The 26888-nt window shown below is 31.1% G+C and overlaps 1 protein-coding gene across 4 annotated transcripts in view; it reads left to right on the top strand.

Annotated features, from left to right (window-relative positions):
• PCDH17 (protocadherin 17) overlaps positions 1-26888 on the top strand; it is a 91297-nt gene that overhangs the window by 14718 nt on the left and 49691 nt on the right. For 3 of the 4 annotated variants that reach the window (XM_079137349.1, XM_079137348.1, XM_079137351.1), the window contains 2 exons: positions 20996-21054; positions 21188-21360. In XM_079137349.1, the coding sequence (XP_078993475.1) occupies positions 20996-21054; positions 21188-21360 (232 nt within the window). The remainder of the gene's footprint in view (positions 1-20995; positions 21055-21187; positions 21361-26888) is intronic. The other variant, XM_079137350.1, reaches the window with a different exon arrangement.

Below are 26888 nucleotides of genomic sequence, written 5' to 3'. Positions count from 1 at the left end.
AATTACAATACCTCCCTTGGGCAGATGTGTGAAAATGGTAGATTAATTCCTGCCAGGATCTTTCTGTTCCTTGTGCATTTGTAGGTTTGGTGTCTCCTGCTTATTAGAGTGGCTCTGTTTGCTCTGGTTAAAGGTTATGTCAGTGTTTCTGTAGTAAATCTCTAGAAATAAAGATTCACAAATCAGCCATTAAGTTTTGCCCTAGGTGAAAAGTTGGCATGTAACATAGTAAAGGAGTAGATACTATTTCCCATTACACCTCTGTGGTCCAGTTAAACTGGAAGTAAATGGGAGTAAGACCATTTAACAATGTTGAGAAAGCATGACTCAAACTATTAGGGAAAAAGAGAAGTATGGCAAAGTAATGTGTAAATCAGTAAAGGCCATGGAAGTAATTTCCTTCTATGTTGATCCCAAAGCTACTTGAGGTCTCAGGATTTAAGAGGGATAATCAAGATACAAAGACTGAATGGATAACAGGAGGTGTGACATCTTACTACTTGCCATTCCCTCCTTTTAGTTGCAGTGGTGATGGTGCAACCCCATTCCCAATTGATCTACATGCAAAATAGTGGATGATATTAAGTAAGAACATTATTGAACCTCCGGATCAGTGTTTTAATTCTCTATTTGCAAGATTAAGTTATTTTATCTTAAAGAAGTCTATACAGCAGAATATTTGAAGACAGAAGCCATATCTGTCAATGTAGTTGACAGAATCTAATATATAATGGGCATATTAGAAAATATGAACTCTTGGTAAGGAAATCAAAAGTGTAGTTAAGTGATTTCCAATCATCACAAATCCCATCTATGCTGAAGTATGGACTCAGGCCAAAGTCTTAGATAGATAGATAGATAGATAGATAGATAGATAGATAGATAGATAGATAGATAGATAGATAGAACCATTTGGTAAATAATTTATTTTAAAGTGGCATATTTTGATAATTTTCATTTATACTCATTGCCTTTTAAATAACTACAATACAAATTCTTATATAATTATATTGATCCATTACAAGTTCATGGAGAAAAACAGGTGAATAAGATTTTTCAATTATGAGCATCAACTTTCACAGTACCTCTTTATATTATATATGCAAGCATATATATAATATAACATATACACACATAAATATTCATACTTGTATTTTTTATGACAAGAGATGATTGTGTTGACTATAGAATATCATTTTTCACATTCTTTATTATAGTTTATACAACACTAAAATTATGCAATTCAAATGTTATATTGAATTGCTTTAATTCTTACCCAGGTCTACTAAATTAATCTATTTTGATAATTTTGTTTGTATTAAATATTTTTTCAGATATTTTTGTTTATAGAGATACTGTGTAAAGTATAAATACTTCTGTTTTTTTTAAATAAAATGAGATTATAGCTAAATCATAAACAGTTCTTTTAAAGTTACATGTGTTTTTATTGGTTAATATACAATATTATGATTTTATTACTTTGATACCTACCATCTGCCATTTGAGAATAAGAAAATAACATTGACAATTATCAAATATATATATAATAATTAGCTAATTTACATAATTTTCCCCAGATTTCAAAATCTATCTTATGTAGATGGTAATGAGATTTGCATATACTTATTGAGGAAAAATAAACCAAGTATTCAAATAAACATCATGTCACCTGTTTCAATACTGTTATTTAAAATACATCCCCAACCTGTGGAGTGGTCTAATCCATAATAACTTATGCAATTGATAAATAATGAAATAATGTTTTAAAAAATTCATTGAAAGTTTGCCACTTTTAAGCTATTTTTGACTTGGTTATTACTTATCTGAATTTTTAATTTAAAATTTAAATTAATTTAAATATTAATTTTAATTGTAAGATCCATATAAGTAATACATTGGTTTGTTAGAATAAAGCCTTCAAACAAAATGAGTTTTCAAACCATATTAAAAATTCATTTAGGGCTAAACATGTAGCTCAGTGGTAAAACATTTGCATAACATGCAGAAGACCTTAGGTTTGATTCTCGGCACCACAAAAAGAAGAAAAAAGAAAGAGAGAGAGGAAGAGACAGAGAGAGGGAGAAAGAGGAAGGAAGGAAGGAAGGAAGGAAGGAAGGAAGGAAGGAAGGAAGGAAGGAAGGAAGGAAGGAAGGAAGGAAGGAAGGAAGGAAGGAAGGAATCATGTATCTTGCCAGAGTAACTGGGAAATGAGGAAAAACAATAATAAAAAAGAGCATTGAAATGTAATTTTAAAAGGTTTAGGGATTATTTTAAACATCTGTACACAAGACAAAGACCTTATGAAAGATTCAATTAATGTTAAATATTATGTAAAATTACATAATGTTTGATGGATTCTCAGTGTAGACATTATATATATACTTACCTAATCATTATAATACAAATCTATCTGTAAATTCACTCTGAGATACTTGGAAGTTTTTTTAAAGGCACACCAGCAATCTGTGTTGCTTATCCACATGGGGAGGTTGCCAGATAGGTATTGGCTTTGTGTTCTTGGAAAAGGCCTTGTACAGAGCAGATGTGCTCTTATAGGATCAACCAGAAACTGGGCCTGTCATACTAAGTCTGAATTTTACTCATTTCTCTCAAACTGGGCCTGTCATACTAAGTCTGAATTTTACTCATTTCTCTCAATGTGGGACTTTTTCTTAAACTATTGTATATATATATATATATATATATGCCTTCTTTCAAAGAATACAGCTTACACATTTATTGGAAATGCAACTTCCAAATAATGTTGATAACAATGTGAACATCTTACAAAATCACCAGTTTTTAGGTATTGTTAGTTTTATATCAAACCACGTAATCTGAAAACATATGTTGTCTGCTTAAAAACTTTGAAAAGTTCTCAAATATTTGAAAAGTATTATTTAAAACACATAATGTTGAGAGAAGCAAAAGGAAAAGGATTATTATTTCTATCTCGTACTGACCTGTTCTAACTCTATTCTGCTCTTTTTCATCTGGTCTCTTATCTGTGACATCCTAGCAGAAGATGTGTTTTTTACAGGGATATTTAATATATTATGTATTTATATTTATGGTACATATTATTAAATTCAGTATATATGTTTATGAGACAGGGCGGTGATGCTCACTGGATTTATGTTTAACTATATGCACATGTTCTCCTGGAATTCATATAGTTGAATTGCCATAGTAGAGACATACAAGTACGGGTTGGATTAAATAATATCACATTTGACATTTTTTAAAATGTAGTTGATAGACAAACATTTGTGTAGTAGTTAAAATTTTAAAAATTCTTTATTTTCCTTTAATCCAGGCTTGATGATATATTTTAAGAGTTAAATGTTTATCTTCTTTTATATGAAAGAAAAATAAAACTAAGCAGTAAAATAAACTTCCCAACACAGTTCCCTCTTGTTGTTGTTCAGGTAGAACTGTGTACTAGTAAGATGTAATGAAGATAAAAATCTTCCATCTGCCACTCCTGAAAAACAGAATGCTAATTTCTTTGCTTGGTAAATTTCTTAGTAAATTTTTGCTTCTTACATTTATGACAATTCACGTTTGAGGAGTTTATCATATAATGAGTAAAACTTTATAGCTCAATTTATTCAATAAATTCCTTAAATTGTTTTAGTTGAAATTTCCCATTGAGTCTCAGTGAACGTGAACTTGATATTTGTGTTAGTTACTTATTAATTCACTAAAGAAATCTAATCTCTAAGGAAGCATCTGTTACTGAATGATGTTATTGTTTGGGTTTTTGAGGTGCAAGCACACATTTGGTGGTGAAAGTGCTTTAGGAGTGAGAGAAGGAAAGGGACTCTGGTTGAATATCCCCAGGTAATATAAATAATTGGAAAGTGGATATATCATTTCACTTGGTTAATTGTAATAAACCTATTATCTTGTTATACCATTAAGGTAGAATCAACATGTTGAGAAACAGATAAAAGGTGCATGAAAGCATTTAAAATTCAATCATTAAGTTTCATTGCACCCATCTGCTCCCAGGAAATATTAGAAATTTGATTCCATGACCTTTAGCTGCCATTTTTGGGCCACAGTTTTAAAATCTGTGTTTTTAAGTTGAACATTTTAAGTTAATTTGATAAGAACTATACCCAATGCATTTCTAACCTAACTACTTTTTTCACAGAAAACTTGAAAAACTAAAATCATGCTTAATGTACTGGTGTAGATTTGACAGTCAATATACTTATTTAAACTTGAATCTGGTTAAAAGCAACTAACGTTCACCTTGATTAAAGTTTCTATTAACTAGAGCAACTGCTCAAGATTTTACTGTTATTTTATGCACAAACTCCTACCTCTCATTAATTATTCTATGGGTTCATGTTACATGAAAATTACACTTACAACATCTAATTATGCTACAATTACATACCATAACAAAAGAAAAACATCAGTGCAACTATTTAGAATTTCCAGTGATTATCCTAAATTTCAAATTGTGGATACCCCATGCTTTTTTGCCAAGATAAGTATGATATTATGGAACCTCTCTGGAATATTTCTTATGTATTCACTTAGAATGGTGAGATACGATATATTATGTGTCTTGCATAAGAAGTGCATTATGCAAATTGATCAAGATTTCTTGTCAGCATTTATGTACTGCTTCTCTCACTGAAGTTCGTGTAACTTGGAAAAGAGACATGATTAGACAGGTGTTTCTTTGGCCCATGAGATCAAATTTCTGAAATATTTATACAGTGACAAGCCAGATGTACACAGTTTAACCTTATAATCCCATTTCACAGCTTTTCCAAATACTTAGAAACTTATTAAGTGTGAAGCTGATTATTTTGGCAGCGTATCTCCATTAAAAGGATTCAGATACTCCTTATTTACAAGCCAGTGCTGCTAATATAATCTAGTATATTAAAGCAACAGGGAAACTGAAAGAGGAGAATTCATCCAAGGGCTAATTGACAGGGAAGCTTCTTCTAAAGCTTTCTAATTTGGTTTTTATTGACTCCATAATATCAGAAAACACATAACACAAGTGAATGATAGATACTATGCTACTACCATTTGGGTCTTAAGTAGTTATTGCACAGATCCCTTATACTTCTACCATAATCTCAATATAAGCCACATAAGACCATGCCTTTGCTCTCTCTATGCACATATTCCTTTCAGCATCATCTCAATTGCAAAGCTAACATTCATTTGACATGTGGAATTATTTTAAATGCATTCATCTGGATTTTTTAATGAATAGAGGCAATACAGAATAATGTAATAATGTGTCATGGTTTTCATTATGCTTATTTATTGGTTCTGCAATAATGGAAAGAGCTTATTGCTGTGCTTTCATCTTGAGCTATTTATGCACTATGGTACTGGGTTCACCATTTTATATTGGTGATGTTCTGTCCTCTCAAGGAAAAGGGAATCAACATTCTTAAATCAAATTAGACTAGAAAAAGAGTTCCATATTTGTCTTTTTTATAATAAGTGTATAGCTTTTATAAACTACCTTACTCTACATGAATAAACTCATGTACTTTCAGAAAGAGAGAGAGAAAAAAAACTAGTTTTCAAGCAATGTATGACAACTCGTTTCCCTATTTTGAAAAAAATAAAGAATGAGAAAGCTGGTTATCAGAGAAAATAGCAACTCTTTCACTTTTTCATTTCTTTTAGGGAAAATTCCATGCTTCATGTTTTGGATTTAAATAACAATGTGTTTAAAGCATCAATAATAAGGTAACACATGTAGGGTAAAATATGGAATTAAGGAAATTGTAAAGAAAGGATCTCCCTGTACAACTGACATGTAAATATTTGCAATTTTTGGACCCAGGATTTTTGTACTGTTTCAGATATTCTAGAAATGAAGCTATGCCACTGAGACTCAGACACTGTTAGTCTGGTGTATTTAGATTCAACTACTTTATCATCAAAATGGGAGTACGTAGTTAGTCTCCAAGGATGAATCGCCTGCATTTGACTGCAGGGCCAGATACTCCTCTCCAGTTTGATTTTTTAACATTTTTTTCCTTGTTTCCCTACGTAAATAGATTTTACTCTTGGTGGGGAAAAAGATAACTATCACAAAACACCACTATGTAAAAATCTATGTTTTTGTATTAAAATAATTGTAAATTGTTTTCTAGTTTTGTGTATTTGAGGGTTTTTTCCCTTCTTTTTTTCCCCAAATTTTGAATACATTTTTTCCATAATTTTAATAGGGATTTTTGCTTACTGGAAAAGTTCTACTTAAAAATTCACACCTAAAACAGTGTCTGGGGTATAGTAAGAACTTATTATATTATTGTGGACTGATAATATAAAGTTGCCTTTATCGAGTTTAACTGTCTATAATTTACTACAGATACTGATAACCTTTTTAGTGTTAATCTACAATTTCTTCTCCCCAACTACAGAATCCAGAGGACTTACACCTGACTATTCATATTTTTTATTTACTCTATTTAATATGAGTATTAACTTTTTTACTGTGGGGATATTAATATGTTCATTATTGAGATGTTGTCAGTTCTTGCTGAGATAGTAACTAATACTGAACAGGTACTCAAAATATTCTATAACAGGAAAGAGGGCTTACAAAATATGTCTAATTTCAAGGTGTTTGGAAAAGAGATCATGAACAAGTATATATTTCTACTTCATATATGAGCACAGATGCATATGAAGCTAGATTTTTCACAAAAAGTTTCATTTTCTAAACATAATACAGTAAGCTGCATTTTACTAAAAAATATACAGTCATGGATGTATTTCTATGTCAACAATGTAGTTTCATATTATCTTAAAATGGTGGAATTCTGGGCCAATCAAAGAATATGATTCATTTAAGTCACTTACTCTCTGTTTACACTGAGATTCTACTCACAAGATTCCTCATTGAAAAAGAAATAAGCTCTTCGATCCAGGGCAAGTTGTTTCACCATTTATTTTTTTGTTTGTTGTTTTCTTATCAGATACTTGCTACTCACCAGGTTGTTATAAGAATTAAAATTGAGATGTGATTTTTCACATAAGAAATATGTTTAAGGCTAAATATTGAATAAATATTAATACATATCACTATTATGATGGTTAGGAACAAATATCATAAACTGAAGCACTTAAACTTTAGAGTACTGATAGGCAGATATCTTTGTTAAATGAGATTTCAGTTGACCTAAATTAGTAGTTGTTAAAGAATAGAATTTTATTTTAGAACAATGATGATTATTAAGAAGTAATTTTACCAGAATACTAATTTGTTTGATTTCAAATTACCATTTTGTACTCTCTAAACCAGGTTTGTCTCTTTTAATTTTAAATAGACAATTTAAAAAGGTAACGAATTTTTGGTACCTTACAAAAACTACCTTACAAAACTTTGTTTCCAGATATCTTAAACTTCTTAAACTAAGTCAGGTGCACATGCCTGTAATCCCGGTTTCTCAGGGTTGAAGCAGGAGAATCACAAGTTCCAGGCCAACCTGGGCAGTAGAGCAAAACCCCTTCTAAAAAAAAAAAAAAAAAAAAAAAAAAAAAAAAGTCTGGTTGGATGAAAAGCTAACACTAGGCATCAAATAAAGAGATATCTGTAAAAAAGAATTGTTGTAGGACAATGAATATTAGCAATACAGATACATAAGACTGGACCTGTAATCAGGCATACTTTTCTCATAAACAAATAGAAGTACACAAATTTTATACCTGCATACAGACAGCTAGGAACTAATATGATCTGACTCAGAGCTGAGGGTTCTTGCTCCTACACCACTTGAAATCTCATGATTAGCATGCATTTCTCATAATAAGGAGTATATAGAGGGCAAGAACATCATATAGTATAATAATTGCTTCTCTGAAATACTGAAACTTTGTTCCTAGACTGTTCCATTTGGAGGAGAACTCTTCAAAGATTCCACATGTTGAATGTTAAAAACTTGCCAAGCAGATTGGCACACACCTCTTACCCTAGCAACTCAGGAGCCTGAGGCAGGAGGATTGCAAGTTCACAGCCAACCTCAGCAACTGTTGACACCTTCAGTAATATCTTAGAACTTGTTTCAGAAAAAAAAAAAAAGGACTGGGGATATAACTCAGTGGTAAAGCATAACTGGGTTCAATTCCCAGTACAAACAACCAACCAACCAAAAGACCAACAACAAAACTCTGCCAGAACCTACTGTATAATACAGTGCTACAGGGGTTTTCAGATTGGGAGCTAGTTATCATTTAAGAGGTTCTCTACATTGGTCCTATATAGTAGAAATATTTTCACATGTTGGAGACTCCAGGTGTCACCCAGGATTCTCAGATTTAATCTTAGAACTGACTTTGCTTCTTTCATTCGAATCAAAATTGTCTAATAGTCTCCATTGCTTTTCTTTTGTGTTTAATTCAAAGCCTAACCATTATAGGAACAAAGCCACTCCAGGGGATGTGACCTGGAGAAAATCTATAGGGCTCATTTACTAAACATTATTGGAATGAGGCTAATAAATCCATAAAGTACATACGATGATGATAAACAGAAGTAGAAAAGAATAGAAAACACAATACACACGAAAGCTAGGTAAATCATCTAATACTTAAAGGTACAAAAATTTTGATTCAAAGAAAGCTTGTTTATATTATTTACTTATATTGGGACTTCCAGCTGGCCTTTCATGAGTTCCACAGTTATCTCTTCTCAGTTATCCCTTCCATTAAAATAATAATGATAATTACATTGGCCCCATAGGTGAGGTTGAAAGAAAAGAATAAGGAATGTGTTGTAATGCCAAATAGATAAGGAAGCACTGAATCAAAAGAGCATGTCCTAAGAAGAAGTGTGAGATTTTAGAAGTAAACAAGGACTGAAGATGTTTCTGGGAAAGAATGGGTCTTTACTCCTGTCCTAAATACACTTTAGAGGAATTTGTAATATACTTCAGGAAACTTCATGTGTCTAAGTGCAATTTGTTTTTAGATGTTCCTGTGCTGGTACTGTTTCTACAGTTTTAAGTAGTTTGGAATGGAATATAAACATGCTCTAAATCACCAAACACAGAGAACCACTTAAAAAAATATGAACAGTGTTTCAATCAGGTACTTTAAAATGTACACTCTGAAGGGAGTCTGTGTCCTATAAAGAAAAATGACTTGTGTTTTCTTTTTTTTCTTAGCTATGCCCTAATTAAGCATACTGTATGTATAAAAATTATTTATAATGTTTTATCTTCAGGAGGCAAGAGAATAAAACATTGAATTAAATGCTTAAGAACAGAGTTTTAGTTTTTCTCAACCAAGAGTCAACAACTCTTTTTGATAAGGACCAGATGGCAAATATTTGAGGGTTTGTAGGCTGTCATAGTGTCTATTACAACTACTTATATCTTTGAAGCATGAACATAGCCAGAGAGGACGTGTAAATGACTGGGAATGGCTGAATTCTGATAGAATTTCATTTTCCAAAAACAGAAAATGGACTATGGGCCAAACACTTTGGAAGACATTACTGACTGTTAACAATATTTCTTAAATTTTTTAAAATTTTTATTTGTTTGCAAAAAATTTCTACCAAGTAGATTGTAAAATTTTTCTAACAAAATCAAAATGGTAGTCTATAGTTTTAAAAATAGATATGAAGAATGTAGGCCTATTGCCTCATGAAATGATTGTCATGAAATAACATTACTTCTTTCACTAGAGAAGTATTCTTGGAATTAAAACCTTAAAGCAAAGTAGAAACTGTAGATCTTTGAATTAGATATGCAGTGACACTCTGATAAAGAGTAGAGGTATTTAATTTAATTTGGTGCTAATGTTTAATTAAAAATATTAACCTTAGTGGCAACACTTTGCTTTATTTTGATTGCAGGTAGGAATGCCTACCTTTAAAAAGAACATTTCCAATGAATCATATATTTAAAATATGATACCTATTCTTATATTTCAGAGAGGAAATGATAAATATTCTAGTAATCTAATACTAATTTGATTAATAATTAACTTTTTTCCTCAAATTTGGGTATACCTTTTCTTTTGTAATAGTAATTTCTGAGGATGTATACCATTATTAATCATTTATTATAGTCTAAGTTTAAATTTACATAATTTTTTTCTCAAATTACTGTTTTGTTTGGAAACTAGAAATTCAAAGTCATTGGGTAAATTTTTAGAAATTTAAAATTTTATATCTTTTTTTTTTTTTAAAAGTAAGCAAATTAACTTTGAAGCTCATATGAAAGTTTAGAAGCTTCAAAATGACCCCTAAAGCATTTATTAGTTATTTTAAAACATTTTGGTTGATTGGCTGGTTGATTTATTGATTTATAAAGAATTAATAATTCTCTATTCCTATCAAGAGTTAGAAGAAGGAAAAGAATAATAGGTTGTATCTTTAGATTGATGACAATATTTTGAGGCACAAGACTTGTGAAATGTGTTTACCAAAATCATTGCATATCTGAAGTTGTTGATTTCTTTACGTTGTGAAAAAATAAACTAATGAAATATATAACAGAACTATGCTCTCTTACACATTTGGTTTACTTGAAACAATTTTTTTGCTTGGGAATTTTACATAATGATTGACTAAAGGTAATTCCTTAAATTTCTTTTGTATTTATAAGGTAAGTGTTCAAAAGTGCTTATTATGACAATTTATATGAGTATAATGAGGGTAAGTAATCATATGGTTAATCATACTGCATGCATTAGAATATTTGAAAATAAGTGGCCATTATTAGCTTTTATGTTATTATTCAGAGAAAAAAATATAGTTACTAGAATTATATATACTGTTCAACATAGTAAGATAATTTAATATGAACATATAGAAAGACAAAAGGACAGACCCTTTAAAGACTTTATTAGAAAAAAATTTTATTAGAGATGATAATAGTACCAATTTTGCTTAGTATGTAACAATAATTTTAAAAAGTACTTTTAAGGCAAGTTACATTAATTTCTCATCAACTCATTTCCAAAAATGTAGGAATTGCTCATAATTTTTCTCCATTCTCTTAGAGAGGCAGTACAGCAACTGAATGGTGCTGAAAGTATCTGGCAATTATCATTATTTTATAATGAGTTGAGTATATGGCAGGTGACTCTATGAAAATTACTTAGCTGTAGTTTTTCTGTTTCAAACAAAATTTGAACAGTAACCACTGTGTCACCTCTCAGGCAATTGAAAGAGTGAATAATAAACATCAGTAATATTGTTTTGTAATCCCAATATAAGTCAGTATTCCAAAACTCCCTGGGCAGAAAGTATACAATGGAGGCATCAGAAACATATTTTGATTCAGCATAGTATAGTTTCAAATCTTGTCCATAATTGCTAAATGAATAAGTCTAAACACTGCTCTGAATAAATATCTCCAATTATAAAATTTTCCTTTTGCTTATTAGCAAGTTCTTTAAAACTAATAAAAGAACATTTTAAGGAAATGTTTCTACCAAAAGACTCATCATTCATAGGGATAATGAGTAAAATAATGCCACTAATTTATCTCTCTCCCTTCTCTCTTTCTCTTTCTATGTTGAGACCATTAGAAGAAGCAATTCCCGTATTGTAATGAATTTCTTATTGGTCACCTATAACCTTTGAGTTTCCAGTCCTGGAAGCCCAGTTGTAGAGAATCCAGTTTTAGATATTCCTTCCAGTGGGAAAACCCTTCAGTATTCTTAATAGAGATGGAAAGAGCATGGGAGGAAGAAAGCAGAGCAGTCTCCAGAGACAAAAAGTTTGGCTAAGAGATGACAAAGAAGTGAAAAGAATTCTGATCTTCTGTTATTGCAACTGGAATTAGAAGGGAAGACATGGTGCTGGATGGGGCTGACGTGGATAGGCTGACTGCACTGATGAGGGGACTGAGGACTTTAGAAGAACAGTCTTTAAGTGTGCTTTGATTTCTTTCTGGATGGCATATATACTATACAATTGCCAACAGAAAGCGCGTCTGGCATTCAGTGGCAACTTGGGGGCTCCTGGGATTCAAGATTCAATACACAATGAGGATGAATAGTATTCTGTTTTGTGTTCTGTTGATGACAAAATAGCATTCATCTTAACATTTGATTATCTCAATTTTCTTTGCTCTTGCCAAGGATGATTCCTCAGGATTTATAAATTACACAACTAAATTTTGGCACATAAGTTATTAAAGTTATCAGTGACATTTATAAGAGGTAACAGTTGCAAGAGATTTTAAGATCACCTTAACGATCTAAGTTATATTCATTGAGCAGTAATCACAAAATTTTTGTTTACAGGATGTTCCCTTTTTAATTTAAAAGAATACTGGTTTTTGCTCAATGTGGTAAGACTATCCCATGTTTTTATTATGACTTTAGTAACCCAACACAAATATCTACTACACTATACTTGTATAAAATGTATTATTTTGAAAACCACTGATAAATACAGTTATTGCCATACTTCATGCACTTTAAAAATTCCAAAGCCATAGGTGCTGTCAGATAACTTTATAAGTAGTGGCTTAAAATGCTCTTGCCTACTTCAGCGATGTAGGAAGAACCACACCATATATTCTGTTGAAGGCAAAGCTATCAGAAGCAATGTCGGTATGAAAAGGCTTAAAATGAGTTATTTGCCTCTTAACACTCCCTTGTGTTTAGCCTGCTGCAAAAGGAATGCTTGTTATCAGTGTGAAAAGCAGTGCCTTTGAATTAAGGGAAAAGTTCAACTTGTGTTGTTTTCAACCCAATGGCATCCATGTATGTAATCAACCTTATGTCCCCAGTTCAAAGGGATTTTTCAAACTTACACTCCCCGTGCCTGAACCCTGAACACCCAAATTTAACTCAACCCATAATGATAAGATTTAACCTTGTGTCTAGAGTCATTTACTTTTAGACAAAGCTGTTTTAGTTTGTGAGGTAAGCTGATCTCTTAATGATGACTTCAAAGAGTAAGACTTTTTATTTCTTCTTAATCTTAATAAGTTCTCTTCTAGATCAGTATATCTACAATTAAAACCACCTTCATTTTTATGTTGCAACCAGTGGAGATCCATTTTATTATTTCATAGACATGCCTTCACTCCCTAGTATATTACAAATTTGTAAGGACGATGTTGACACAAACATATAAAACTTATACAGATAAACATAAAATGCAATCATATATAATTTTAAGGCAAATGCTTCTAGAATCTGGTTACATCTTTGTTTCTTCAGAGTCTAACAGACTTTTTTAACCTAAAGCAGTTTTCATTTTCAAAAGTTTCCTTTGAATCTTTTTAACATCTTCTATTTCTCCTCTTCAGGATTGAAATTTAGGTGAGGCAAGGGAAGTATTTAAGATAGAAAATTTAAGGACCATATACACCTGTATCCTGCTTTCACATTCCTAAGCACATTTTTAACATTTCAAATAGGTTTTTAAGTTCCTTATTAAGTTCCATCATTTCTCTCTTAGTACTTTTCTCTCTCTTTTTTTTTTTTTTCTTCCCACATATGGGTTATATTTGCCTGGTCCATGTAATTCCTGACAGGATTTCAGATATTAAGAATTTTATATTGTTGTTTTATAGCCTTTGTACACTTTGTTCGTGACGTGAATTTACCTATCTGTCTGGGGAATGATGTCAGTCCTTCAGCCTCCTCTCTGGTGCAGAAGCAGAGAAAGGCACAAGACATCCTAAATACCAGTTTCTAGTCCACTGCCTCCCATGTTCCTCTGACGGTCATTCTGGAAATGCCAGAGCTGCTATGTGTGTCAAAATTGTTTCCTTCATAGGAAGTTTTCCGATTGTCTCAAGACTCTCTAAAGGATAGAGTAAGATAATCCTGGATAATTAAACATCAAGGTTATTTTTTAATAATTTAATTTTCATGGTGTGATCACACTAATCACAGTTTGGATTCTCCAGTGTTTACTTAAATAATATATATGAAAGTAAAAACTGACCACAGAATGCAGCTTCCAAATGCTCATATTCTTCTCTCTTCCTTTTGCAGGGACATGTTTGAAGACTAGATATTTCTTTCTTAGACTTCATTAAAAATGAGATTCAAAATGATGAGGTCTTTACTTTTTTTCAATCCCACAGGTATTTCATTTTGTAGAAATCCAAGAATCATTTTTAAATTTCCCACACTTTTGTCTGATTATTATTTCATGATCATTATTGTGCTGCACATAGGATTTAAAAAATTTAAAAAGTTCTAATGGAAATTGTATTATTTAACTGAGCAATTTTCATACATTATCTCATATAAAATATACAACCATGTATTTTGGATAATATTATCCTGATTTTATCACCAATTCTATAAATTATTTTGATAGTAATTTGCATACATAGTACCTCACAAATGCTGGTCATTTTACATTTCCTGTCCTTTGAGTTTTTGCAAAAGTATGCTATGATATTACTCCCAAATGCAGAGTCAGTCTTTCAAGGTATTTTCTACATTTAAAAGCTTATCCTTTCTGAAGATGGATCCCAGTTCTCCATGATCAGCTGTTTGTTTCTTGTATTAAAAGGGAAGCTGGTTACTCCTTTGCCATAAATGCAGTTAAAATGTTAATTTAAAACATTTATTTTATGGGCTAAGTAAATAGGGAGATGCATACAAGAAAAAATAATCTTTAAAAGAAATAAAAGTTGGGTTAAATAATTTATATTTAAGGTGGCTATTTTATAAAGTGGTTGCTTGGTTTTACTGGAGGGGTTAAATAAATCTTTATATCCCAAATCCATTTGTATTATTTTCGAATGAAGATGAACTTTTCACATAGGTTTTAGATGTTGACCTGGTATCATTTCAAAGAACAAGTTCAGAAACACACTTTATTGAGAATATTTAAGAAAATGTATTATTTTACTTTTTCTTTTTTGTTTGTTTGTTTACTTTTTTTATTAGAACTTTATGCTTATATGTAGTAGTTGGGTTTATCCCAACAAATTCATATATGCTTGCAAATCTATTTCAGTTCATGAGCGCCCCTTTTTCATCCCCCTTTCCTGTCTCCTCCCTCCCCTTCCACTGATTTTTTGTTGTTGTTTTTATTAGTTATATGTGGCTGTAAAATGTATTTTGACATGTTATACATATATGGAGTATAACTTCCCATTCCTCTGGTTGTACGTGTTTTGGAATTACATTGGTTGTATATTCATATGTGAATATAGGAAAGTAATGTCTGATTCATTCTACTGTCTTTCCTATTCCCATTCCCCCTCCCTTCCCTTCATCCCCCTTTGGCATTGATTCTTGAATAAACTTTCTTGTCAAATGCCTAAACAATGCATCATACATATTTATCTTAACATTCTAGCCGAAGAGTTAGCATTATTCTTAATAATGTTTAGGGTGTCATTTTTTACCACTCCCCACTTCATATAATATATAGTATATATTTCATACAATATTTGATACACATTGGGGAGTTCTCATTTTTGTTCAACATTTAACAATATCTCATATTTATACTGTGTAAAAGACTAGATTGGAAATGACTTTTTCAGAATATACCATAATGCTAAACATGGTTTTAGGCACATAATAAATGTTAAAAAATGTTTTAGCAAGTATTAATCATAAAAATGACAAATAAAAATAAGAAAATGTATTATTTTCTATGAGGTAGACAAATCCTCAGCATATATGAGATACAAATAATCATGTTACATGTATTTTGGGTATCATTTATGTTTTAAATTAGCATACAATAGAGTGAATCTTTTTGGGGATGTATAGTTCTGTGAATTTTTTTATATGTGTCATGCCATGAAACAGGCAGATACTAAAGAGTCATATCACTCTAAAAAGTTTCCTTATGCTCTCATACTTTTCCTCAACTTTAACCCTTGGTAATGACTAATCTGTTCTCTGATATAATTGTTTTGCTTTTTTGTAAAGTCTTATAAATGTAATCATGTAGTATACATTTTGGGGGGACTGGCTTTGTTCACAGAGCATAACACTTTTGAGATTCATTCAAGTTTTTGCATCAAGAGTGTATTTTTTTCATTGCTAAATAGTATTTCATTTTACATATGTATGTATGTTTACTTACCTGTTGAATGAGATCTGGACTGACTCCAGTTTTTAGCAAAGAAAATTCCTGTAAATATGTACATACAAGATGTTTTTGTGAGCATAATTTTAATTTTATAGGATAAATCCCTGGAAGTAGAATTACTGAGTTATATGATATATTTATTTTTGCCTTTATAAGACACTGCCCCAATTTTTTTCCACCATAGCTGCATTATTTTGCATTTCCACCTAAATACTGAGAATTCCAATTATTCCACTTTCTTGTCAGTACTTAGTATTATTAATTTTTAAATTATCAAATCTCATAGATACATACTAACATTACATTTAAATTACAATTTATATTTCTCGAATAGCTAATTACTACAAATATTTTTTAATGTGCCACCAATTTATTCTAGATGATAAAGTGCCAGTTCAAGATTTTCTTTTCTCCTTACTAGTTTTGAGAGTTCTTTATATGCTTTGCATTTATATCTCTGATCCATGTTTGAATGTGTGTGTGTGTGTGTGTAAATTGTAAAGCATAGGTTGTTATTCATTTCCACTGGATTATCTATTGAATTGTTTTTGCACCTTTGTTAAAAATCAATTGACCACATTTGTGTGGGTTGACTTCTGTATAGTCTCCTCTGTTCTATTGATCTGCGTTTCGTTTCCATTCTTTAGGCAATACTAGACTGACTTAATTGTTTCACTTCAATTGTAAGTTTCAAAATAGAGTGATGTGATTTCTTCATCTGCATACTTCTTTCTCAAAACTATTTTGGCTATTATAATTCATTTGCACTTACAAGTTTCTTTTAATGTATGTTTATTCACTAAGTATTTGATTTGGGGAACTATTATAAATGTATTGCTTGAAATTTTGGTTTCCCATAGTCCATTCTAGAATTTAGACATATGATTGATTTTTTTGTGATGTTCTTGAATGTATCAATCTTGCTTAATTAATTTATTAGATCCAGGAAGTTTTGTTTGTTTTGACTCCTACTACTTTCCACCTAAATGATAATATTACCTGTAAATATAGTTACACTACCTGTGGACATTTTGTTCTTCCTTTCCAATTAGTTTGAGCATTATTAATTTTTCTTGCCTTATTTTATTTAGTAGGGCGTTCAGCACAATGATGAATAGGAGTGGTGAGAGTGGACCTCCTTGCCTGGGTGAAAGCATTCAGTCTTTCACTATTAAGTATGACACTAGCTGTGTTTGTTTGCAGATGTCCTTTATATAGTTGGGAAATATTTCTTTTATTTGCTGAGAATTGTATTATTAATAGATGTTGAATTTTACCGAAGGCTTGATACATTTTTTAAAATTTCTATGTTTCATATTTTAATAGTAAAATTTCTTTTCAATCCATCTACCCTCTACTTTCAGATCAACTTTTAAGGCACATTAAAGTGTTCATATGAATTAATATACTTTCATGATTAGTTTTCTCCATTTCTGTCAACATGGTTTAGTTTTAAAAGTGCACTTTTTTTTTTTTTGGTTCCAGGATTGAGCCCATGGTCTCTTAACCATTGAGCCACATTCCGATTCCTTTTTTATTTTTATATTTTTTAGACAGGGCCTTACTAGTTTGCTTAGGGTCTTGCTCTAATGCACTTTTTTTTTAACCTTTCTGAGAGATATTTGTTTTTGAAATTATGATTAGTGTTTCAGAATTCTAGTAGAATGAGCAAATTATAGACAATATCATATTTTAGGAATAGTGTATTATTGATTACTGCTAATAAAAATTCTGATTTGAATATCACTTATAAATGTACTACAATTTGCTGAGTACTGCTAGAGAAATGTGTATAGGCAATAATCAAAGGAACGTCAATTCCTACAGACCTTATTCAATTTAAGTGTTTGCTTGCTTGCTTACATTTGTTTTGTGCAAAAGGAAAGAATCTCTAAATTTTTATTGTCTTTAACTAACAAACAACAACAAAGCCAGAGGGCACAAGTTTATGCTACTTCATAACATTGTTATAAGCAAAAATCATGTTTTTTTTTTTTAATATTAACTTTTGTCTCATTGATTCCTGACTTTCAGATTGATTTAATAGGTTATCAAATCCAAAAGTTTTAAAAAATATATACTTGAGAACATTTCTGTATCTACCCACCAGTTCAATTTACACAATTTTTATGACAAATATTGTGTTTTTGAAATAAGATTTAAACATCACTGTGTCCAAGCAGAGTTTGAGAAGAAAACATTGTAGTGATTAATTATTATAAACTACTATAAAGTTTTCAAGTTTTATAAATATGCATATTAAAATACTCATTTGAGACCTAAAGAGTTACAAGTGTCTCATCTCATATTTTATTTTCTTCTAAGACTTAAAATTCAAGACTTAAGAATTATAAATGTACAAGCTAGCACTCAATTTTTAGAGTACAGTGTTGTTAAATATCTGAAAGTGCTTCTATTTCTAAATTAAATGATGCTGTGATACATATGGCTTTTTCCCTTTTTCATTTTTCTATGTAAATGCTGTTATTTCATATTCAGATTATTTTAAATGAGTTTTCAGACACCCTTGGAGCCTAGGTAATGAAAATGTTACTCTTTATATTAAATCAGTGTGATTTTTTTAGTGAATTGGTTGTATGTTTGTTAAGAGCCAAATGGTTATTTCATTATGCTAATTATATACACACTTGCACACTCGCTCACATTCCCGTGTACTTTAATGGATGAGTGCAGACATTATTAAACTTCTAATACTCTGGTACTTACCAGTTTGTAAATTTTTGAACTGTACTCTGCAATATTCTCTGATCATAAACCAGCTTAGATCTTTCTAGATTCCTATTTTCCTCCCTCCACACTCCTTCCTCCTCTTTCATAAATCTTTTTGCAAACATTTTTAGATATTGTCCCTGTTAGAACAACAGAAGTTTTCCCAGTCTCTAACTGAATATAGACCCTCATCCTACTAGACTTCACCTAACTGACTCTATTAAAATCACAAGACTATTTGTAAGAATGCCTGTTTTCTAATGAGAGTTTCCATTTTCACATGACATTCTTTTTAAAAAAAGCTTTTTTTTTTTGGTACCAGGGACTGAACCCAGGGCTCTTAACCACTGAGCCACATTCCCAGCCTTGTTTTTTTGTTTTGTTTGTTTGTTTGATTTTAAATTTGAGACAAGATCTTGCTAAGTTCTTAGGGCTTCTCTACATTGCTGAGGCTGGTATGAACTCGCAATCCTCGTTTCTCAGACTCCTGAGCTGCTTACAGGCATACACTACTGTGCTTGGCTAAAATTTTATTTTCTCCTTACTCCCCAGGATTTTGTCTTCCTGAAGTGTTGTTCTAAGACACTAAGGCCTAGCTTTTAACTAACAGCAACGATGGGCTGTATACATGTTTTTGACCAATTCAAAGGATAAACTAGTATTACGTACACATAAAATTTCTAAATAATTATGAGTCAAAAAATTGGCTAGATTCTCTAGCAAACATTTTTGCCGCCTGTGTAGGTTAGCACTACTAATTTTACTAGATGACCAAGTTATCATTAAAAGTTAAGAGCTTGTCAATATAAAAGCAAAAGTTAAAACATTTCACTGAATCCAGAATCTAGTTCACATGTTAATGAAAAACGTCTGCTACAAATACTAATTAAAGTGGTTAAGAGTGAGAAATGGATCCCACTTTTTACCTTCATCATTGCATGTAGTTTGATAAAGGTCATTTGGCCTTAAAATAAAGGAAGAAGAAGAAAAAAATCGCAAAATAAAAAAAAAAATTTGTAGGGATATTTCTACCACTAACCTTCTAGAGAATAATGAAATTTACATAATAGTTCGAGTAATTTTTCTTAATGTGTTTTCTTTTCCAGTAGTAGTTCACAGAGTCAAATAAGTTAAATTGTCATATGGAAAGAAAAAACGCAGAGTCATATTTTAAGTTAGACTTATTTATAAAGAAAGCACATGTTGCGTTGCATTAATCCTTACCTTGGACCCTCTGCTTCATAAATTGCGTGGTCCGTGCCACTGATCCTTCCATGCTGGATGGTCTTGTATGAACCATAGCTGCTTCAGGGCATAATGGTGTGATATGAAGTGATGGAGAAAACAAGAGAAGCTTTGTCACTGTGTCAGCTGCAAGGAGAAGTAACGTGTATGAATGTACAGTATAGGGAGATCTATGAAAGATCCAGTCTCTTTCTCCCAAAAGACTCTGTTCCATGATACAAGGAGAATTCAGTTCTTTTTGGCAGACCTCCACATCAGTTTGGAAGCAGTAGAAACAACCACAAAAACAAGCCTGGTTTCTCAGTGTCTTCACTCTCGATATTTTAAATGTTTTTTTTTTTTTTTTCTTGTTTTAATTTACTTTGTTTTTAAGAACCAGAAAGTGATACCTATTTCCATTTAATTGATTAATATAATTTCCATAGTTGGAATGTAGCTGAGAATGAATTAGAGATGAGTTCAACCACATGTGACATGGTTGTATATGTTTCTGGCAAAATTTGAAGTAAAGACCCTGTATTTTTTAATAGAAGAGTGGATGACTTTAAATGATATTACATGGAGAAGGTCAGAGAATCCCAGCAGATGATGTAATTATGTTTAAAAATGAGTTGATTAAATAATTCACACTTTTAATATGGAGAAATTAGGTCATTTTCCCACTCCTCCCACAAATATTCAATCTTAATATCTAAGCAATGAAACAACATAGACAGTGTTATCCATCCTGGTACTAACAGAGAATGCCAGTTATGACAGGCTCTTTGTTTACTTTAACAGGTAATTTGTGGACCGGAATCATTTAATTGTTCTGAGTACATAATTACATGTCAGCAATTTCCAATTTAATTAAAATGTACAAATCTGAAGATTAAGGGAATTTTTAAATTATTAATCATTTTTCCACTAGGAAATCTTGTTGCTCTGCAGGAGATTTGTCCAGTGTACAACTATACGTATTTTTTTCCTTCTTTTTCACAGACAGACAATTTTCCCGCAGAGCCCAATTACATGGGCAGCAGGCAGCAGTTTGTTCAAAGGTAAGGCCTATTAAATAACTTTCTCAGCTTCCCCATTTGCATTCGTGTCAAAATTGCTTTGCAAGAGACTACACTTCAGATTTAAACTAGTAGAGACAACACTTTCTCTTCTTTTTCTTTATATGTATTTCAGTAGCTCCACGTTTAAGGACCCAGAAAGAGCCAGCCTGAGAGACAGTGGGCACGGGGACAGTGATCAGGCTGACAGTGACCAAGACACTAACAAAGGCTCCTGCTGTGACATGTCTGTTAGGGAGGCACTCAAGATGAAAACTACTTCAACTAAAAGCCAACCACTTGAACAAGGTGAGTGAAGTCTTCCAATGCTTACAAAGTGTAAAGCTTAAGCAATCATTATAAACCTATTAGACCTAGAGTTGCAGTTTATCACGGTGGAATAGACCATTGATAATAGATCAAAGAAACAGCAAATCCTACGATTACCTCAGATAAAAAGCAACTATTCAATATCACAGTCACAGCTGATAAAGAAGGGCCATGGATAATCTTCTTAATATGGGAACTTGACCAAAGTTAAGTAGATCATTCTTATTTCATAGACAGCTCCTAACCTTTCCTATTTGGGGTTTTGCTAGCAAGGAAATTATGGTGTATATTAATTAGATATGTACATTATAATAAACTAATTTATAATATTAAAATCACTAAATTGAATGATTTTTAGTTGAAATGAAAACTCAGAATTTTGAATCTCTTATCAGTGTTGATTTATTTTTAGTTCAGAGTTTAGCTTCATATAAGTGTTTCAAGAGTCAAATAGTAACTAACCCAGAGTTGGGGTTCTTTTGTTTTGCTTTACATCTATAAATCTTCACAGATATCAAATAAACAGGAACTGGCCTACATTGAAATATAAAGAAATATAACAATAAATACATATTTTCTAAAAGCCTATCTTTAATTTGTTCATTTAATATTATTTATTAATGTTTATGTTTTTATTATTTCAAACAAATAAAATACTTGCTAATGATTCATCAAAAGAGAATTAAGACATTTCTAATATGTAAAACAGACTACGAACAGGTTTTTATGCTCTAGTGTAAAAAATGAAAAGAATGCTGTATAAATCAGATGTTATTATTTCAAATGCATTTGTTAGAATAGTAGATATAATATTAAATATACTTAATATTTATTATTTCATGGTTTTGGGAGTAAGAAACTACATGTGAGCATAGCTTCTAAATTATTAATTGATTGATGATTCATAAAAAGCAAACTTTTGTCTGTTGTACATTCTGTACTCATATTTGAGTAGATACAGTCGTTAATTTTTCAATTCATGTTGAAATTTCAGTACAAACATATATAATCCAATATATTAAAAAGTTTATATATAATCATTATATTTATTCAAAACAGAAATAAATGTTTATATTCTATCTTCCACAAATATAATTTTCCTGAATTTATTTGAAGGTTTACCTCACAGAAAGCCTTGTTTGCTAAATAGTGTTAGACTGATGACAATTTCCCTGATTTTTACTATAAAAGCTTTCCATGTAACAATGCAATACTATTTTCAAAATTATTTTTAACAGAAGAAATATGAATACATATCTGATATTTACAGTTCCTGTAAATTTAGTTGTTTACTTGAAATGACTTATATGGTCATAATGAGTTGTGGCTCTGTGACATTGTAATATATAGAGTCCTGTTAGATACATTTTAAATACTGGGTTGTTGGATCTTGATTTGTGAATGCACAGCATGAGATAGACCCAACTATGTGTATGATGCATAAAGTGATTTATAGGTACTATTCAGAAAGCTGCACAGAGTAAGTAAAGAGTTTGCATGTACTATCATATCTTTATAAGGAATTCTGTAAATAAAAGAAACAAAACAAAAGAAAACTTTGCTATTCATATTAACTCTGATTTGCTTTCATTCACTAATATATTTAATAGAAGTATATTTGAGATATTTCCCCTATTAAAAAAAGGGAAAGTCTCATTTCCGAAGATATATTATACTAAAAAGTTATTTTTTAAATTTTAATATAAAAAAATTAATTCTTGGGAAAGTGGCTATCATTCTTTTAAAAAAGGCAAACATTGGTTTATATTTTAATTAATATCATGAATGAAATAATTGGTAGTATAAGAATGAGATGCCAATAGAAATTCTGTAAGGCAAATAATTTCCATAAGTCCCTTTAATAAATATAGGAAATTATTATGCACCTAGAAATTGGATTTAGGTGATCCATCAATTACACAGGAAAGAAAAACTAACCTCCATTTCAAAATATTATTTTTAAAGCTATCTATACTAGTATTTCCTTGATTTATTCTTTGATTTAATTTAAGCACTTTTGATATACATTTATCAAGTGTTTTGAATATATCAAGAAGGATGGAAACTTTTAAGGAATGTCAAAAATAAATTTTACTTGAATCTTGCTTTCAAGTAAACCATATATAGCTAATAGAAAGGAGAAACCTCTGTTTCTGTCTCTAATCTTTCATCTATCTCTGTCATAATCTCCCTATTTACCTCTCATTTATCTATTACTTTATCTCATTTTGTCATCTGTCTCGTCAGTTTTATCTATGTGTGTATCTATATTCTTTGGTCTTCCTATGTAGATTCAGAGGAGACTAGAATTTATGGAGTTCTTAGTACTTTTCATAAACAGGCAAATTTCATTCCAACATTAACTTATTTAACCAGCATATCTAAAAAGTTTTATTTTTATCTTATCTAAAGAAAGTAAAGTTTGTTTCAAATTTACTAATTTGCATAGCAGGTTGAAGTTTAATCCTAGGCCTAAATATGGACAAAGCTTGTGTCTTTTCTGTGTAACTTTGTCTCTAAATGGGAGAATTTGCTCTAATGCCATTTTAATTCATTGCTGTGACAAGAGATCAAGTAAACATTAAAGAGTAAGTTAAAAGCTGAGCTAATACATGTAAGTCACAGGGGACAAAATTAAAATAGCTCATATGTATTGGCTAAAATACTGTCTATCCACTGTACTTTGCTCAGTACTTAAAACCTTATACGGTTCATAGCATTTACAGATAGGTAAATACCATTACTCTCACATTTAATAGACTTAAGTACTTTTTAATTTTTTCTGTAGTTATAAGTAGTAAAGGAAAACTTAAACTTAAAAAAAAATACAGAAGAAGAGCAACAACAAAACACATGCCATTCGAGCCTACCCTTTTAGCCAGTGATTTATGCTATTTTCATAATGAGCAGTTTACTCAGAAATAAATGTAAAATGTTGAAGAAGCATGCAACTATTTTTTTGGTCAATACATTTTGTTAGTTTATTTGAAAAGCATGATGACAAGCAAGGCCACGCTAAATTCAGCGCACACATAAAAAGAACAGCTTCCTTTACAAATAAGAGACTGTGACAGCCATATCCAAATAATTATTTCATGAACATTTCAAATGTTAGATCCTAATTTTTAGTACTTTCAAAAATATCCTAGAAAACAAAAGTAAATTTCCTCCTTAAAAAAAAAAAAAAAAAACGATGAGTTAATTTAAAAGAAACCAGTTTATCACTCTTTCACAATTCAAATAAATTCTAAAAATAATTTTCATGTTATCAAGGTGCTTTCTTTCCTAATAGTAGTTTTTCTCTGGAAATGACTAAGGCCCCTTGAGATTTTTATTTTATTAACTCAAATGTTACTTTTTTTCTTCTCTTTTATTTTTTCACATTTGTTCTGTTCCTCAGAGTTGTGTATTTTTGCTATCACCAGCTTAATAATTCCAGATACACAGCACTGGTGTGTATTACTCATTATTTTAGCAAAAATATTTGAAACGATTCAGCAGCTAACTGAAGGTGCCAAGTGCTGTACTGTAGCAGACGATAGCTTTAAGGATTTTATGTTAATAAAACCTGTAGTAGATAGAGGTTATGTAGGGTTTTCAAGTAGAATGAAAAAAAAATTCTCAAGAATATACTTAGTTTCTCTCTATTTCATTGCATTTTTGTGTACTGTTTTTTTCACCTTCTGTGCATCCTTTATCAAATATTGTAGGTAGGTAGATGAACGGATAGGTGGGTGGATAGATCCGTGACAGACAGATAGATAGAAAATAGATAAACATTCTGGAACTTGAATATCACATTATTTGAAAATAAAGGTAAATATATATTTATGCTTAATATGCCATTGTCCTATCAAAAAAATGGCATACAAAATTGGTCAAACCTGTACTTGCTCTTATTTTACTGATTTTGTATTTTAGAATAAGAAAATCTGATATAAAGAACTAATAAAAGTACATATAATGCTATTTTTGTAAAGAAGAACAACATACAGATTTATAAAGAATAAAACTCGAGGTTTTGAAGCTAACTTACTTTTTATGCTGCAGAATATTATTCACACTTTGACTTCTATAAAGAAGTACTGTACCTTTGAATTCTACCCACTAGATGCCTTGTGAATGATTTTAAATGCTAGCAATAACTTTTTCATTCCAAAAGATTTAATAAGCATTCCCTAAAATCCTATAGTCTCCATTGATTCCCAAATAATAAATGTGCATCTTCATAAATGCTTACCGGTAATTTTCTGATCTTATTGGTGACCAAGTGAAAGTTCTCGCTTTTCCAAGAATGATCAGTCCTTCTAATATCTTTATAAATGACTGAAACCAAGTCCTTAATGACAGAAGCTAGTGAAATAGAACTGTACATTGTAATTTTATTGACAACTTGTACCTGAGTTGGCCATGGGAACATTACCAAGTTTAAGGCCTGTAGTAGCTACTGTCAGTCCCTTTCCCCTGTGACTGAATTCCAGAAATTTTTGCTTCCTAGGTATTATTCCATTCAAATTCTTTCTCATTTCCCATTTTATTTAACTGCCTTACAATTTGAATTTTTTATATTTCATTCTGTGACTTCCATATCCTTTTTCTACTGTTAGAATGTATAACTTCTTAAATTGTATTTTGGGTCAAAAGCATTTCACAGTACAACCCTTGATTAAAATGTAACTTTTAAAAATTCCATGGAAAATTAAGAGCAGAATTCCAAATAACCCTAGTTTGCTATCATTAATTCCAATTTTAAAGCTAAGTTTCTTAATTTCCCTTCTTCCTAGAGTGTCTTATAGAAAACTACAGAATTAAAGCCAGTTGATCTTTTTTATTGCAGTATGTTTTTTTTCCTCTAAGTCAGTATTTAAATTTGGCTTATGAACTCCATAAGTGACAACAGTTATTTGATTCCAGAGTTTGGTAGAGATTCTAAGTTTCATTCCTTCAAATCTCTCCATAGTTCACTGTGTAATGACTACAATTTCACCATATTTCTACTTGTATATGGAAAGGAAACTGTTTAAGAAGATTTCCACAGTCTGAACTTGACCAGAAAGAGCTGTTGACGAAACCCATAGTAGGGAAGTTAGAGAATAGGAGTTAGAATCTTGTGTACTGGGTGAGTCTAAAACCACACATGCAGATTTGGGGAGGAAGTACTGAGCCAGAGTACTAAAGGGGCTGAACGCACACTTGACATTCTTTGCAATTTTCTCTAGAACTAACTTGGAATAATAGGATAATATTTGCATGTTCTCAAGCTTTTCTGCTCTGTGTTATATTTCCTCATTATGGTCCGGGCAGTTTGGACCCTTCCTATCAAGGCTTCCTTTTTCAATACCTCCCAGAGCAGGCAGCAGCAAAAGCACTTCCATATGAGCAAGAAGAAGAAGGTGATGACTACATGCATCCTCTTAGTAGTCACTGGCCAATCTCTGATACAAATTTTTAAAAGAAATGTTGTGATAAATTTGTGAATAACAAATAGGTCTCATGAAAGAAATTGA

The sequence above is a fragment of the Sciurus vulgaris genome, assembly GCF_902686455.1.
Source record: "Sciurus vulgaris genome assembly, chromosome: 4".
Classification (NCBI taxonomy): Eukaryota; Metazoa; Chordata; class Mammalia; order Rodentia; family Sciuridae; genus Sciurus; species Sciurus vulgaris.
The sequence above is the reverse complement of the archived record's forward strand: the minus strand, read 5'-3'. Positions and strand labels throughout refer to the sequence as shown.